We start from the raw sequence: 17,071 nt of genomic DNA, 5'->3' as shown, positions 1-17,071 counted from the left end.
TAGCTAAGAGGCAGTATTCATTAGGCAATTAAATCAAAATGAAAATGTTTAGGATCAAAATGTATATTGTTAATTTGAAATATCAATGAAGGATTATTCAGTCAATAAGCATGTATTAACACTTACTTTGTTCTCTGATAGATTTTAGGGGCTTAGAGACAACAATAAAACAAATCTCTGCCCTCAGGAAGCATGCATTGTATTTGACAAGACCGCATGTACATAACATAGGTGTATACAAAATAAAAATAAGGTAATTTGAAAACAGAGGCCTTTGGGGAAGGGGGTGTGTAAAAGGGTTTATGTAAAAGATAGAACCTGAACTGAATTTTGAAGGAAAAAAAGGATTTTGAGACATTTAGACTAGGTGGAGTACTTTCCAGGAATGGAGAAAGGCAAGGATGTGGAAGTGGAGGTTTGTTAGAAGGAACATTAAGATGGATCCATAATTGTAACCCTACTCGTTATTTTTCTAGGTTCTTAGTGAAATATGCTTGGCCTTCTTGGCAGCACTGTTCTTTGAAAATTTTCCCCAAGAATATGATTCCCAAAGAGAATGAATGAATGAAAACACACATTTATTAAAACAGACACTATGTGCCACACATTATACTAAACTCTGGGGATACAACCACAAATAAGTAAGACAGCCTCTCCCCTCAAGGAGCTTTCAATCTAATAGGAGAAAACAACATATAAAAAGGGAGTTAAAAGGAGGTACAGTTAGGGTGTAGGTAGGCAGCATGGTTTAGAAATAATCAGGAAATGATGTAGACACCTGGTGCCAGGCAAGAAAAGGCAGAAGCTCCTCTATCAGAGCCTAAAGGGAAAGAACCCAGGTTCCAATGGGAAGTAGGTGAGGTGGAGGACAAGAATATAGACTGCAAGGTTTGGAAATGTTTGGGATGTGATCATAAAGAGAGAGAGCCACCCCTTCCCCCAGGTCTAGGCACTTATCTCCCATGATTTTTCATATTCTTGAAGAGGGATAGAGAGTGTAAAGAATGATTATTTTCCCCCATTATCCATGGTCTAGTAACCAGAGATCCTCTTGGTCTATTCCCTGCTATCCTGGAATAGACTTTGTTGGCTAGAAGTGGAACCCTCCAATAGTAAGCCATATACCAGGCATTTAGTAAAAGTTAAATTGTATTGTTCTCTACTCCTTTAAAAATAAATGCAGTATGTGTGAGTAAGCAGTGTGCTTCACAACCTTGTTAATAGCCCTCAAAATGTATTGCCTCACATTCACAGAATGTGATGCCTAAATGAAGTTTATTCTGTAGTTGCCATAAATTCTAGGAGTTGTCAATATGAGGCAAATCATGAAAATAAAATAATTGTGGTCCCAACCCACCCTAACTTAGGACTGCCTCTCCCCTTTATTTCTCCATAATTTTTTCAAAGTCAGCTCCTTCTCTCATCCTTCCTTTCTTAGCCATAGTTCCTTTGCTTTTCTTTTTGCCTGAAATAAAGAGAAAGGCCATCTGCCTTGAGGGATCGACATAGGAGGTCTTTGTGGGACCAATCCTGCTGCTTCTTCGGGTAAATGAGATGTTCTTCAACTAGTCCAATTTCCTGAGAGCCCTTAGGAAGCCAGCCAAGGACTAGGCATGACCTCTAGAAAGACTGGAGTTTTTTTGTTGTTTGTTTGTTTTGTTTTTAATTTCAGACTCTTCCCCTTAAAATTTATTCTAGGACAAGCTACATTCAAAAATTTGCTATGTCTTCAGCAGGTTTTGGGGCACATTAAAACATTTTCTTATTGATTAAAACACTTGCTAGAACTTTATTATCAGGGTATATAGCTGCCTTAATACTATTGGAGGTTGAGGGTTGGCCAACACCTGCATGATTAATCATCCACATTCCTGAAGGATTTTACTGTTATTGTTTTGAGAAATTAAGTTTAAGAGGCAGCTAGGTGGCAAAGTGGAGAGAGCACCAGCCCTGAAGTCAGGAGGACCTGAGTTCAAATGCAGCCTCAGACCAAACACTTAACACTAGCTCTATGACCCTGGGCAAGTCACTTAACCCCAATTGCCTTAAAAAAAAAGCAATTAAGTTTACTTCAGAGATCTGTGATTTTGTCATTGTGCATCCTCCTACCAACACAGATGGGAAACTCTCTGTGACTTAGGAAGTGGTCTTTGAGAGTTGCTGGGATTGGAAAGTTTGTTTTTCTGGGGCCAGCCTCATGGTGTCACTCAGAACTTAGCAAGGCTGGTCTCCAGACAACAGACATAGAGCCTATCTCCTGGTCCATATCCCAAAGCCTTTCCAGCCTGGTGTGGGCATTAACATTGGCAGAAGCTTCAAGTCACCACTTGACTATGGGGAGAGATGGGGTAGGGCTTTAGTGATGGAAGAAAGAATTAACCCACATTATGTCCTGAGCTTATAAGCTGTGATGATCTCTGTTAGTAGAAGTTTTTCTATTGGGATCCCCTACACTGATGAAGTCACAAATCCCAGACCCTCTTCCCTCAAGACACACAGACTTTTGAATATTTCCTGAAAGATGTGTGTTTGTGTATATGTGTGTATTTACCTCAATAAAAGTTATAACTTGGTAAATTAATAATGTAGAATTCACTATAATGTGCATTATTCTTGTATCTACCTGGGGAGAGTGATTTCATACACATTAACATACACTATATTTTCGTTGTATTGGGTATATAGATATGAGATACAGATACATATATATTTTATTGTTGTTATTGTTCAGTTGTTTTCAGTCATGTCGAAATTTTTTGTGTCCTATTTGGGGTTTTCTTGGCAAAGATGATAGAGTGGTTTGACATTTCCAGCTCATTTTACAGATGAGGAAACTGAGGCAAACAGGGTTAAGTGGCTTGCCCAGGGTCACACAGTTAGGAAGTGTCTAGGGCTGGATTTGAACTCAGGAATGTGAGTTTTCCTGATGCCAGGCCTGGCACTCTATGCACTGCACCACAATCCATGTAATAATCATGCATATTCTAGTGAATTCTGCATTATATTGCCAGATGATAAATATCATTGAGGCAACTCCTTTGTGCTTGTGTTAAGAACAACAGAAAAAAACCTTGTAAAATGTTTAAGCACTTCAAAACATCTGTGATTTTACCTTCAACACAGTTGTACCCTGTCTATAACTTCATCAGTTGCCATTGCAGATATATGTACATATACATAAACACGCTTATCTATGTAATCACCTAGTGGCCAAACATTTCCATTAATTAAGCCTGACCTTGAAGAATAAATGTTGCCAAGCCCTTACACACAGACTTTCACACTTCGTAGAATCTGTTGGAATTTGCACTTTGCTGGCATCACCATCTAGAACTCAATGTCAGTTCTGTGCACACTTCAAAAAAAATAATTTTATGGAATGCCAGTTTTTATCTCGTGGATCATGTATAGTAGACACTAAGTTACTGAACTGGAAATTGATCCAGGGAAAGCTGTTACTTTTTTCTCTTTCTTGAACACTCATTCATTCAGACACCAACTAGTATTGTTCCTCTTTGTTTCCTACATTATATATTGATGAGAAGTGCCAGCTCATTCTTCTTCCCTCTAAGCCGTGTTTACACATGTTTGTGTAAATGGAGATCTAGTCCTTTATCTTTTTATTTTATTGACTTGTGATTTGAAGGCAATCAGTTTTAAATACCTATGCATATGATTTAAATAGCAGTCATCTAACAATTAACAATAAGGGAACACCAAAAAATCGCAGTCCATCAGAGAAAGAATGGTTTTGTTATTAAAATATACTGCTCTTCCACTGTATTTCTTCAGAAGTATTTGATTTTAATGTAGCAGATTTAATTTTTTTTTCTCAAATTTTCATCTGCTCTTTCATCTATTTCAATCCACATAATGTTCTGGTTTAATTCTTACGACTTGGAACCAAAAGACCTGAGAAATCCTGGCCCCAACAATTTCCAGGAGCAACATGACTAACCTAGCTCTGTGACAGTTGGCAGGTCATTACTCCTCCCTCAAATTCTAGTGCCCTCATCTGTGTGTGATCCTGGGCATCTCTCAGTGCTCAACTCTCTAAGACTGTCAGTTTCAGAAAAGAAGCCAATCTGGATTAGCAGAGGGAATATCCTGTATCAGTGAAATCACAGGTATACTCTGTCCCTTTTATTATTATTAAATTTACCTATAGCAGTAAACAGGACATTTCCCTGCCATTGTGGGCTGTGAAACAATCAAGAACTTTCCCTGTGGCTTCTGCCTCTCTGTCTCCTGTGTATCAGCTGAGACAGCTGACCACATTGCCACTAGAGGGAGTTATTATTTTGGCTGCTTTCTTATTGGTGTGATCACAATGGGATTTTCCCCTCCTTCCCAACTAGACTCACCTTTTGTATGTAGCCGCCTTAGAATTTTTAGCCCTGGGATGTATCCTGGTAAAATGTGCTTTTGTGAAATCATGAGGAAAAGTATCTGGAAAATACATTATTCTCCTGCTACAAAGTGACTACTTCAGAATGTCCTAAACTTGAAACTCAAAGAATGGTAGAGCTGGAAACTTAGAATGTCAGAACACAGGATATTAGAGCTGGGGGGGGGAACCCACAAAAACCTTAGAACACACTGTTAAAACTAGAGGAATTTTAGAGAATATCAAAGCACAAAAAGGACGTTGGAATACGTAATGCTACAAATGGAAGTGGCTGTTGATATTCTACAGCTAGAGCTGGAAGAGGCCACAGAACAGAGAATCTTAGAAACGGAAGGGGCCTTAGGACAAAGAATGTTAGAGCTACAAAAGCACTTTAAAATAGAGGATTGGGAACATAAAGTGTTTGTGCCTTTGGAGATCGTCGTAGGCCTTGTCTCTGCTTTTACAGATTATATCAGCTGACTAATGAGCAGTTCCAGCCACAAGTACAGTGGCTGATATGACCATTACTGTACTTCTAAAATTAAGTTAAAGAAATACAATCACATATTTAAAAAATAAAATAAAATAGACTAACATGGCACTCTCATTCTTTCCCCTTACAGCTCCAAGGTCTAAGCCACAATGTGATCTTCACCTTGGATTCCTTGTTAAAGGGAGATTTGAAAGGAGTCAAAGGAGTAAGTGGTCAACGATGTGATTTAACTCTTCTTTAAACCTTTCCTCTTCTAAGCTGCCTATTACAGTTGAGAGAAATGATTCTGGTCACTGAAGTTCAAAATTTTGGGATCATCTTCAACTTCTTTGTCACTCATCCCAGACTTCTCCATCACTCATCCCACATATAAGATCAGTTGCCAAATCTTGTGATTTCTTTAACTAAACTACCCCCCTTCTCTCCATTTACAGAGCTACCACCCTACTTCAACCTCTTCATTATCTCTTGCCTGTACTATTGTGTTAGTTTTCTAATTGGGCTGTGTTCAAGTCTCTCTCCAATCCACTCCATGTTGCTAAAAGTAATTTCCCTGAAGTATTGCCTGACCCTTGACCCTCCCTGCCCAATATACATCTGTGGTTCTCATCTGTGTCAGGGAGCGGTGTGTGACCGGGTCAGGCCAACGCTTCAGGGAAGTCACTTTTAGCTCAAGGAGCAAAGATAAAGTCCCCCATTTGGCTTTTTAAACCCTTCACAATCTGGCCTCTTTCCTACCTTCCCAGTCCCTCTTACACTTTCCCCTCGTCCATGTACTCTATGATCTGGGTCTTTGCAGGTCCCCCTGCTGGAATGCTTTCCTTCTCCGTCTTCAGCTCTCAGCTTCCCTGGCTTCCCAGACTTGACTCAGAACCCCGGTTCTGTTGTGGTCTCTGTGTATTAATCCTCCCTCCCTGGGACTCTTTCCCTAATGCTTGCTTTCCCCTTTTACCTTACCTTCTGTTTATGATGTATCTATCTTGTGTGTGCCTGGATATTTACATGTTGTCCTCCCCAGTAGAATGAGAACCCCTCCAGGGCCAAGACTGTTATTTTTTTCCTTTCTTGGTGTCCCCAAGTGCTAGTACGGTGTCAGGCACAGAGTTATCACTCAGCTGCTTGTTAATTGATTTTTAAAAGTACACAATCTCAATTATGTCACTCTTGAAGGAATTTATTTTTGAAGGTAATGAAAATTAATCATGTAAAAAGTCCAGTAGCAGTGACATTTTGAAAAGTTAGTTAACAATAAAGGAGGGGAAAAGCTTGGCAGTTAGGGGCTTCAATGAGAATTGCAGAAAGGAGTATGAGTCTTGAACTAAGAGTCAGTAGACTTATAGTTCTGTCTGTATACAGTTAGTTTGCTATTAGTTTTATGACCTTTCTAAGCCTCAGTTTCTCTACCTGTCAGATAGGTCTAGTGATATTTATTTAACCCTGTCTTTCTCATGGGGGTTGTTTTAAAGATCAGATGAAGGCCATCTCCTTGCTACATGTATGTTTGAAAAGCATTAACTGCTAATGTGTGTGTGTGTGTGTGTGTGTGTGTGTGTAAAATATTAGAACAGCTTTAGAACCCCTGCCTCAAAATTATACATTTATCCTGAGCCAAAGGTGACTATAATTCCAAGTATATTTTCTCTTTCCTAAGGACCTTAAAAAGCCGTTTGACAAAGCTTGGAAAGATTATGAGACCAAATTGTAAGTATCTTTCACTTGAGCATCGTTTTCTTAAGGGGAAAGTAATTAGAAGTGGCAAACAACTTTAGACTTTGACTCCTTTTTCTTGTTTAATACATGCCAATGCTATAAAAATCGTTGTTCTATTTTAGGTTAACTTGAGAAACCTGGCAAAGTCTCATGCCATTTATATTTCATTGGGTATACAACTGCTATCATTCGTTAAGATGGAGATTACATCCTTTCTGCTAATAGGTTGACATTTATGGACTGTCTAACCATTGGTATCTTACTATGGCTATATGATGCTTATCACAGCTTCTGTTAAATTACCAGAAAAAGTAATTTTGGTGCCTAGTTTGGTGTGAACATATACACCTGTGGCATTTCACTTGTCAGGGAGCAAGTTTACATACTGGAAACACACAGTCTAGACGATGCAGGTACATCTGATCAACACTCATTAGACACCAGAGATACTAGGTAGCCCCAGGCCTTTTAGAGAACAAGGGTGAAAATCTTAGGATGACTGTTAATCCTGGCTATAAATTTAGACAACTGCTAAGGTATTAGGATAAAAATGTTTCTGTAGGCAGCAATAATAGTAGCATTAAAACAGATGCAAAAGTCAGGAAAAGTTAAGAATTAAAACATTTTTGAGCTATTTTCATCATTGTTTATGTAATAAGCTTTGTCTTTGTACATGTTTTAGGAATATTTTTGTGTTTTGATGGTTGCAGTTCTAAAGCAACTAGCAAAAGATTCGTGTAACATTTCTAGATATGCAAATTAGCACAGTAAATCAGAAATAGTACTCAGTGTGAGATTTATTTTGATTGATCAGTAACCACTTGTTCCATTATCCTGGTTGCTGAAGAAATGGGATGGAAAGGGAAAGATAAATAGAGATGAACCACAAAACCCCTTTTATTTCAGTTCTTCTTGTTGAAATTCTTTCCAAAATGTCTGAGTCTACTTTCTTAGTTGTGGTGTCGTGTAATGAACATAATCATGTCTTTGATGGTTGAGGATCTTATACTTCCTGGTTATCGTTGTGAAATATCAGTGCTCATTACCCAGGATGGAAGATGGAACAGATAGGGATTAAGCATGTATTGACCATAGGCTATTTCTTGATGGTTGATTTTTTTAAAACTACAGTCTTGCTGTGAACACATTTTCTGCATATTTGCCCTCTTAAGAGTTTCTTGCAAAGGGGGAAAAAGTGTGGTTAATTCAGGACTTCTAATTAAATCATGATTTCACAGTACATTTTTAATAATATAGCTTCTTATTGATAAAGTATATCTTCCTAAAGAGAATCCAAGTTTTGGAGAAAAATATACTAAAGATAAGTTTAGGGACAGTGTCAGATAGTGGAAAGTACAAAGGATCAGGACTCAGAAGACCTTGGTTCTACTTTATACAAACACATTTAGACAAACAACTTTCGAAGACTTCAGAACTCTGATCGATGAAATGACCAACCGTGATTCCAGAGGACTGATAAGGACTCTGTGCTGCCCACCCCCTGACAATGATGATGGATTTAAGATGCTGAATAAGACATAACATTTGTAGACATGGACAATGTGGAAATTACTTTTGCTTGACTATCCCCATTTATGAAAAGGGTTTTTTGTTTTTTCTTTAAATTGGGAGTAGGGTGGGAGAAAAAATAGATGCCTGTTAATTAATCTTGGCTTTACCATTACCCTTCGAAGAGGTCCTCCTGTTCTATTTTTGTGGTGCAGTTTCTTCTTTTTCAAAATGGGGTCTCATGTTATCTTTCCACCCCATGTGGTTGTTTTGAGGAATATGAGAAAGCACATGAAAGCCTGTTCAAGAATATAAATATTAAACATGTTGTCTCAATGTAAGATTATTTCTGATTGGGTGAGTGAATGGTTCTTGTCTGGTTAGGTATTGCCTCAGAGCAATAGTATGGATCTTACCCAATTACACAAGTGAAAGTGTACACCATATACCCAGGTAATAGTCTCCTTTCATTCCTGCCAGTGGAATTCATACCAATGGAATAAGGCCCTAGGATGATTTATTATTTTTGTATTAGTGTTGCTGTTGTTCCAAGAGCTAGTCTGTTGCAATGGAGTCAGAGAATCTGAGTTCACATCCTGACACTGCCACTTTTTTAGTTGTTTTTAGCATGTCCAACTCATCACCCCATTTGGGGTTTTCTTGGCAAAGATACTAGAGTTATTTGCCATTCCCTTCTCAGGTTCATTTTATGGATGAGAAAACGGAGGCAGTCAGGGTTAAGTGACTTGCCCAGGGTCACATAGCTAGTGTCAGAGGTCAGATTTGAACTCAAGTCTTCCTGACTCCAGGCCTGGTGCTCTATCCACTGCACCATCTAGCTGCTCTCTTATACTGCCTTTTACTAGTTGCCCCTTTTACTACCTGTACAACCTTGGTGAAATTATTTTACCTCTCTGGGCTTCATTATACTCAGATGTCAGATAGAGGAGATGAGGGAAGGAAATAGGGCTAGATGATCTCTAAGATCTCTCCATTCATAAGGATAATCCCAGTTAAGGAGATATGTGTATGAGGCATTTTTGTATAACAATCCCAGGAACAATTATGACTTCTAAAGAAAATGTAGTCCAACATTTAAAAGGGGAGAAAACTGGTACTCAGAACTTGATTCACACAAAGTCACACAGTAACAGGGCCAGGAAAAATAGCAATTCAGATTTCTCCTGTGTTTTCAGATTTACTAAGTGCTTTTCTTAACTCGATGAGGTGAGAGATACAAATATTCTTATACTTATTTTACAAATGTAGAATGTGAGAAGTCAAAAATATTAAGCAACTTGACCAGTTTTACATGAAATCAGGAAGATCTGGGTTTGAGTCTTACCCGCCACACTTCTTGGCTGTGCTTATCTGGATAAGTCATTTAATCTCTATGAACCTCAGTTTTCTCATCTGTAAAATGCTGATAATAATATCTGTAGTACTTGCCTCAATGGACTAAATAAAATCATGAGTGTAAAGTGTTTTTACAAACCTTACATGTTGACATAATATCAACATCAATATCTTGAAATAGCAACAACAGTAATAGCTAACATTTATATGGTGCCCACTCTGTGCCAGGCACTATGTTAAGTGCTTTAAAAATATTATATTATTTGATTCTTACAACAACCTTGGGAGAAAAAGGCTATTACTATTCCCACTTTACAGTTGAGGAAACTGAGGCAAACCAGAGTTAAGTATATTGTCTAGGGTCACACAGCTAATAAGGGTCTAAGGCAAGATTTGAACTTATATCTTCCTTTCTCCAGGCCCAGTGATCCATCCACTGAGCCACATAGCTGCCCCCAATTGTACATATTTACGACTAAAATATAATTCAAGAGCTTTTTCTTATTTAAACATTAGATTGTAGAGGTCTTGGCTCATAGTAAGTGCTTTCTATACATTTGTTGATTGATTATTTGATAAACAATACAGAACTAAACTGGATCTTAATAGTAAGTAGAGTTAGAAGGGGAAGAGCACCCAAAATATGAGAAAATTTGATATGGAATCTTTCCCCTTTGGGAACAGCTTAACTTTTTGGTCCTACAAAGTCTCATTTATCCACCTGACATGACATAAAATACTGTTAAATTCAGCTCTAAATTAATAACCCCATAAGATAAATACAGAGGAAAAGAAAAAAAAAAACACCTATTAATAGAGCCACACAGTAGACAGCTCTTCAGGGAAGATCAGAGGAAGTTTCATGGAGAAGTTGACATTGGATAAGTTGATCAGTAGAGTGTTTTATTGTTATTGTGTTTTTTAACTGTCACGTTTTTATAGTGTTTTTAAGAGCCCTTTCCATACAGAATTGTTGTGATTATGAGGAAGTTAGAATTGGAAGAACCTTGCAGATCATTCAGCCTTTCTATTGATGGCAGAGGCAGGAATCAAACCCAGGTCCTTTGACTGGGTTTATTTTATTCATCGGCCATTATTTTTTCCACTGAATCATGCTGCCTCTTTATTTCAGTTTTTGTGTGACAGCAATCCGAATACATGTCTTATCTTCACAACTGGGTTGTAAATTCATCAGGAATATTCATTAGTCTTTCTGTCTCCCATAAAATTTAGTACTTTGCACATAGGAGGTGATTAATAATCGTCTACTGAGTTGAGTTGAGATGGACGATGAATGTTGAGTTGGCTCGGCTCAGCTCAGCTCTTGTGAAATTACATTCAGTGTTTTTTTAAGTGAAAGGTATTAGTGATGTTCTTTTAAAGCCTGTGGTCTCATCTACTATAATTTAATTACAGTACAAAAATTGAAAAAGAAAAAAGAGAACATGCAAAACAGCATGGGATGATCCGCACAGAGATAACAGGAGCAGAAATAGCAGAAGAAATGGAGAAAGAAAGGCGCCTATTTCAGCTCCAGATGTGTGAAGTAAGAAAAGATTTTCTAAAAAATGATTTGCCTAGAATTTTAATTGGTATCTTTTTCCTTGCTTCTAATCAGCAGGTTATTATTTGGTTAAAAAAATTCAGGGTATGTTCAATTACTAGATGAAAGGATTATATTGTGAATATTTGACTCTCTTTTTTTTTTTCCAGTTAGAGCTTATAGGGATTTTGAAAGTAGTCTAGTCCAACCATGTCATTTTACTGATAAAGAAACTGAGGCCTCAAGAAGGGAGGTAATTCACCTAGGGTCACACAGATAATAAATACTAAAGCTGGGATTATGATTCCTATAGTTAGGGCATGACGCTGACTGCCAACCACAAACAATTAGAAAATTCGTGTGGAATAGTTATACAGTGTGTTGGGCTCATATCTGAGCTTAGCTGATAGCTCCCTGTATGACTTTAGGCAAGTCATGTGGCCCCTGGGTCTAAGTTTCCTTATTTGTGAAATGAGCAGGTTAGACTAAATGATCCGTAAGGGTCCTTTTAACTCCAAATCCTGTGAGTCAGCATCCTCTGGAGTTCTGTTGAAATCAGGCACAGAGGTCAAAGAAGGAATGTCACAGAATTCTTTTTCTCAGTCTTCAGGTTGAAGTCGGTCAGGATATCTTTAGAATGCTTAAAAATAAAAGCAAAAAGAGGAGTTAATTGGGTGAGAACCTGAATGCTACTTGTTAAGCTACTGGATGATTGTGGGAACAGTCCGGGATGGGGGTGTGTGTGTGTGTGTGTGTGTGTGTGTGTGTGTGTGTGTGTGTGATGCTGGATTTTACTGGTTATGTGTTTTCTAAAATATTTCCAGTCATTTGTTGGCATGTTGTTGTTTTTTAACCCTGTGCCCAGTTTGTGCAGATAAGTAAAATATCTATTTTAAAAATATCTGAGTTAATAACATAAGAAAGGACAAAGCATGCCCTATTGTGTTATTTGCGAGGGAAAAATGGATTTCTGATTATTCTGGAATGTTTTTGCTGTGTTTGACTTCAACTTGTCAAATGAACTAATTTTAGTATTTTAAAAATGCTAACAACTTCATCGGTCAGTTTGCTTGGTATACACTTGATTCATTGCTACGCCAGATCAGCATTCCTTAAATGGAACTGAACAACTGTGAGGATCTACTGGTTAGCAGTGCCTCATGTTGTATGGAGTAAAAGCTGGTGCTCTACTATCTGAAGGCAAATGAAGACGTAGCCTGTAATTACCAACATCAAGTTCTGTTTTATTTCCACAGTATCTCATTAAAGTTAATGAAATCAAGACAAAAAAGGGTGTTGACCTACTCCAGAATCTTATAAAGTATTATCATGCACAGTGCAAGTAAGTAGAATGCTCTCATCTTTTTGTGGTATTCTAATTGAACCCAAGTTTTTTCCTTGATTTTTGCCTTCAGTCTTCTTTGTGGTCATCACAGAGATATTTTTTTATTTTGCTTGATCCTATTGGAGAAAACTAGAGCCAGTAAGTAGAACAGAGTAAGATTTGGGGTTCCTGTAAAGAGCTTTCTGACAATTAAAGCTTGAAACCCTGTGATCCTATAAGGTATATTGGTTTTCTGAAAATTTCCTTTATAACTCAGTTGCAGATTCTACCTACCATATTGGTCTGCCTGTAGGTCTTACTTTTCCTCTTCTTTACTCTGACCTCCTCTGCAGCAATCAAAGCAGTAACAACTTCCCCATTGGCCCAAGGTGTGCAGTAGGGGCCCCTATGCTAGATGTCCCTGTTGCTGGTGTTACAAGGTTAAGGAAGCAGAGTCCTCCCTTGCTTATTGTCAGGCACTGCTTGCCTCTCTGACGGAAGTCCCTTTGGAGATCAGAATCTTACCATCAGAGTCATTGACTTCCCTTTCTTCTTTTTGTCTCCAATTCCTGGGGACTGAGAGGTAGGGGTGAATTGGAGATTCCCTAGGAGGCCACTCCCTTGAAGAGTTTGTTCTTTGACCCAGGGCTTGGGCCCCCATTTGCCACTTGGAGATAGATGAGGGTGGCGCTCAGTGTCGCAAAGCAGACAGGAAGGGGTAGAGGATTCCATGGAAGAGTAGGATTAACAAAGAAGCTGATCCCTTAGGGGTATAGTGAGTGGGGTTAGGGAAAGGGCATGTGGGAATGACCCAACTGTGTTATCTTCCATAGTTGTGAAAGTACCAATATCCAATTGTTTGTTTACTCTTCCAAATAGCACCATTTTTCTGAGTTCTTTTTAACTTTGTGTGTGCATATATACACACATTTCTATATTACAGAAAATTATACATTTACTATTTTAAAAATTAATCAAGCCTTGATTAAGCATCTGCTGTTTGCCAAGCACTGTACTAAATACTGGGGATTCAGTGACAGAAATTGATCAGTCCCATTTTGCAAAAAGCTTACAGTGGAACAGGAGAGACAATGTATAAATACAAGTAGGTAGCATATACACAGAGTAAATAAAAGGTAATTTGGGGAAGGGAGGCCCTAGGCGCTATGGAGAAATCAGGAAAAGCTCCATATAGAAGGTTGCTCTTAAGGTAGACGAGATGTTCTTAGGGGCAGAGGTAAAGAAGAATGTTTTGGCAGTTAGGTTTCTATCTAATTGTTCGTTTTTCCTTCTAAAGATTTCTTATTTTAGGGCAAGGGCTATAGAATCCAGAGACTTGGGACCTAGGAAGACAGTGGGAAAAGTACTAGATTTGGAGCCAGAGAGCATAATCCTTTCTCTGTTGCTCACTAGTGGTGTGACCAGGGGCATTTAAATCACTTCTCCCCTCCAGGCTTCAGGTTCCCTTTATGTCAAATGAAGAGTTGGACTAGAAAACCTCTAAGATCCCTTCCAGATCGAAATCTGTGATCCTAATCTTTCCCAGTGTCTTGGTCTGTAGGATCATCCCTTTGGCAAAGTTTTCATAAGAATAAATATCTTGCCAATTCTTAGTAATCCTACACCAAACAGCGATCATTTATGGAAGAAGAAAATTTACTAAAGAGGGCATCACAGAGCTGGAAAGATATTGAAACACCATCTTGTTGTTCAGCCATTTTCAGTTGCGTCTATCTTGGTGGTGATCCCATTTGAGGTTTTCTTGGCAAAGATACTGTAATGGTTTGCCATTTTCCTTCTACAGCTCATTTTACAGATGAGAAAACTGAGGCAAACAGGGTTAAGTGACTTGCCCAGGGTCACACAGCTAAGAAGTGTCTTGAGGGATGTGAACTTAGGAAGATGAGTCCAGCACTCTATCCATTACACCCCCAGCTACCCCTGAAACACAATCACATCTACCCCTATCATATCCCAGAAAACCTAATAGAAAATTATAGGAGAAAGAACCACTTAGTGTTGACTACCTCTAGAAAATGGCAATAGAACCTCTCAAGTAACTTCTTTTGTTCATTAATAACCTTTATATCTAGTGTGGTTTAGTGGGAAAAGTACAAGACTTAGAGTTGAGAGATATGTTTTCTAATTCCTGCTTCAGCACTTAGTAGCTGTGTGGACCTGGGCAGATCATTTTTTGAGCCTCAATTTCCTCATCTATAAAATGGGGATAATAATATTTGCACTATCTGTATTACAGAAGTATTGTGAGGAAAGTATTTTGTAAACCTCAAAACACCATGGAAACATAGGCTATTATTGCACTATTCTGTATTGTAATTGTATTGAAAGGTAACTTGATAGTGCAAAGAGTCCTGGCTTTGGAATTAGAGGATCTAGGGTCTTATCCTGCCTTTATGATTTATTTCCTGTGTGACACTGGGTTAAGTCACTTAATCTCTTGAATTTCTTTATCTGTAAAATAAGGGGGTTGGACTAGAAGGCCCTCAAGACTTCCAGCTCTACATCAATGATCCTTTGAAATAAATAAATTATGGTTAATTCCATTTTCTCTTCTCTTTGAGTGGCAATAAAAACAGAGTGGTATAATGTTTTGGAAGACTGATGAATCAACTAGTAGTTTTCTCTAATGAGAGTGGGTAGATAATGATAGCACTTTAACTTTCTCTTCAAGAAAAGCAATTGGTTAATCATATTAATGTTACTTTAAGGGAAAGAGGTAGCATCGCCTAGTATAGCAGCTCTCAAAGTATAGGCTGCAGATCCGGGGGTGGGGGAGGGGAGGGATGGCCCCAACATCTTTTCAGGGAGCTCATGAGGTCAAAATTATTTTTACAATAATACAAAAAATTATTTGCTATTAAAATACTCCTCCTAACTACATATTTGTATGGGGCTAGATTTCCTTCATGTACTTTAAACTATAAACAACATATCATTAAAATTGAATGCAAAAGCAAATATAAAAATCCAGCTGTCTTTTATTCAATCATATATTAAAGAGGTTTGCAAAAATGTGTAAAGCTTCTCATTAATTTTTTTTTGTTTTGGAAAATCTAGTTAATTTTTCATAAAATGTTATTTATATTAACACATAATGGGTTTGTTTTTACTTTTTTGTTTTTACTTAAATATTTTTAAAATTTACCAGTTTTCATTCCTTTCTTTCTTTTTTTTTTGGTGAGGCAGTTGGGGTTAAGTGACTTGCCCAGAGTCATGCAGTTAGTGAGTATTGTGTCAGTTTTCATTTCTAATAAAGTAAATACCTGTAGATGTAATCAAGAGTATATTGATGAGGGGCAGTTAGGTGGCACAGTGGATAGAACTCTGGGCTTCGAGTCTGTAGAACCTGAGTTCAAATCTGGCTTCAGACACTTGGCATTTACTAGCTGTGTGACCCTGGGCAAGTCACTTAACCCTGATTACCTCACCAAAAAGGGTGGGAAAAGAGTGTTGTGATAAATGGTTTAAACCTAGTTCTTGGAGGGGAGGGGATATGTTCACAATACCTTTGTAGGCTTAATTTGAATTATTAACATTTTCTCCATCACTTTTCTAAGTCTGGACAATCAACAAAATAATAAATAAATCATTGATTGCAGCATTTGCCAATTTCTAAATGCCCACACTGGAAAGAGTTGGCTTATATTTGAGAACTGCTGGCATGGTGGATTGAGGATTGGCTTGAACTTAGGAAGACGTGGATTCTAGTCCTAGCCCATATACATACTAGTTCACTTAACATCTTAGTGCTTCTGGCACCAAAGTGGAGGTGCTGATTTGGTGGAAGAATTTCTCTGTTAATAAATAGATCCAGAGAGGATAAACAACTCATCTAAAGTCACCCAGCCAAAATTAGAACCCAGCTACCCTAACTATGTAGAGTATGTGTGTGTGTGTGTGTGTGTGTGTGTGTGTGTGTTTACACATATACATGCACATGTACATGCAAGTGTACATTTTTATAATGTTATTGATTGTATATTATCATATTATGTATTAATATTATATGTCAGATTCCCAGTCTAATAATCTATTCTACTATACCATGATTAGTAGTAGTACCAATCCAAGGGACTTTTAATCATATTAACTTACATAATTTCCATGTTTTCATACTTTCTAAGCACCCTCTCCATTGTGGGCACTCTCACATACATCAGAACTCATGCATACTCTCTCATATTATGTGATTTTCATCCTTAGCTTTTATCAGTCCACCGAAGAGCTGCTGAGTAAAATTCAGTCATACCCAAAAGCAACCAACCAGCTGTGGTTATTTTTAATATATCGTGCTTATCAGCTCAGTACCCCATTTAAATAACACAAAAGAATATGCTAATAACATAATAAAATATTAATACTTATAGTATGTTAATGACACAAAATAACCTGGAAAGAATGTACTTCTCTTGAAAAAATTATGAACGTTTAACAGTTTTCTAAAGCAATCAAATATGATTGATATAGCAGGAAAAAATCTGTTACTAATTTACATCAGTAGAAGAAGCTTCTAACTGTTATCCAAAAGCCCCAGTTAACCTTTGCCCCAGTGCTTTCTGTTCTGGGAAATGGTTCTGAAGTGTTCTGAGATTTGGTATCTTGGACCTTTAAAGGTTTATTTTGGTTTTAGTTTACAAATGGAATTTTTTTGAAGAAAACTTTCATTGGTTTCTGTTTTCTTAGAAACACATTTTATTGCATTCATATCCCTAGCAATAAATGAGT

The 17,071-nt window shown here is 37.7% G+C and overlaps 1 protein-coding gene across 7 annotated transcripts in view; it reads left to right on the top strand.

Moving 5' to 3' along the window:
• The window catches only part of ASAP1 (ArfGAP with SH3 domain, ankyrin repeat and PH domain 1), a 606,833-nt gene that overhangs the window by 455,655 nt on the left and 134,107 nt on the right, over nucleotides 1–17,071 (top strand). For all 7 annotated transcript variants that reach the window (XM_078153734.1, XM_078153735.1, XM_020997892.2 and 4 more), the window contains 4 exons: nucleotides 5,014–5,088; nucleotides 6,535–6,584; nucleotides 10,875–11,004; nucleotides 12,258–12,343. In XM_078153734.1, the coding sequence (XP_078009860.1) occupies nucleotides 5,014–5,088; nucleotides 6,535–6,584; nucleotides 10,875–11,004; nucleotides 12,258–12,343 (341 nt within the window). The remainder of the gene's footprint in view (nucleotides 1–5,013; nucleotides 5,089–6,534; nucleotides 6,585–10,874; nucleotides 11,005–12,257; nucleotides 12,344–17,071) is intronic.

Source organism: Phascolarctos cinereus, unplaced genomic scaffold, assembly GCF_003287225.1.
Source record: "Phascolarctos cinereus isolate Bilbo 61053 unplaced genomic scaffold, phaCin_HiC Scaffold_4;HRSCAF=312, whole genome shotgun sequence".
Lineage (NCBI taxonomy): Eukaryota > Metazoa > Chordata > Mammalia > Diprotodontia > Phascolarctidae > Phascolarctos > Phascolarctos cinereus.
Note: the sequence above shows the minus strand (reverse complement) of the source record. Positions and strands in the feature narration are given on the sequence as shown.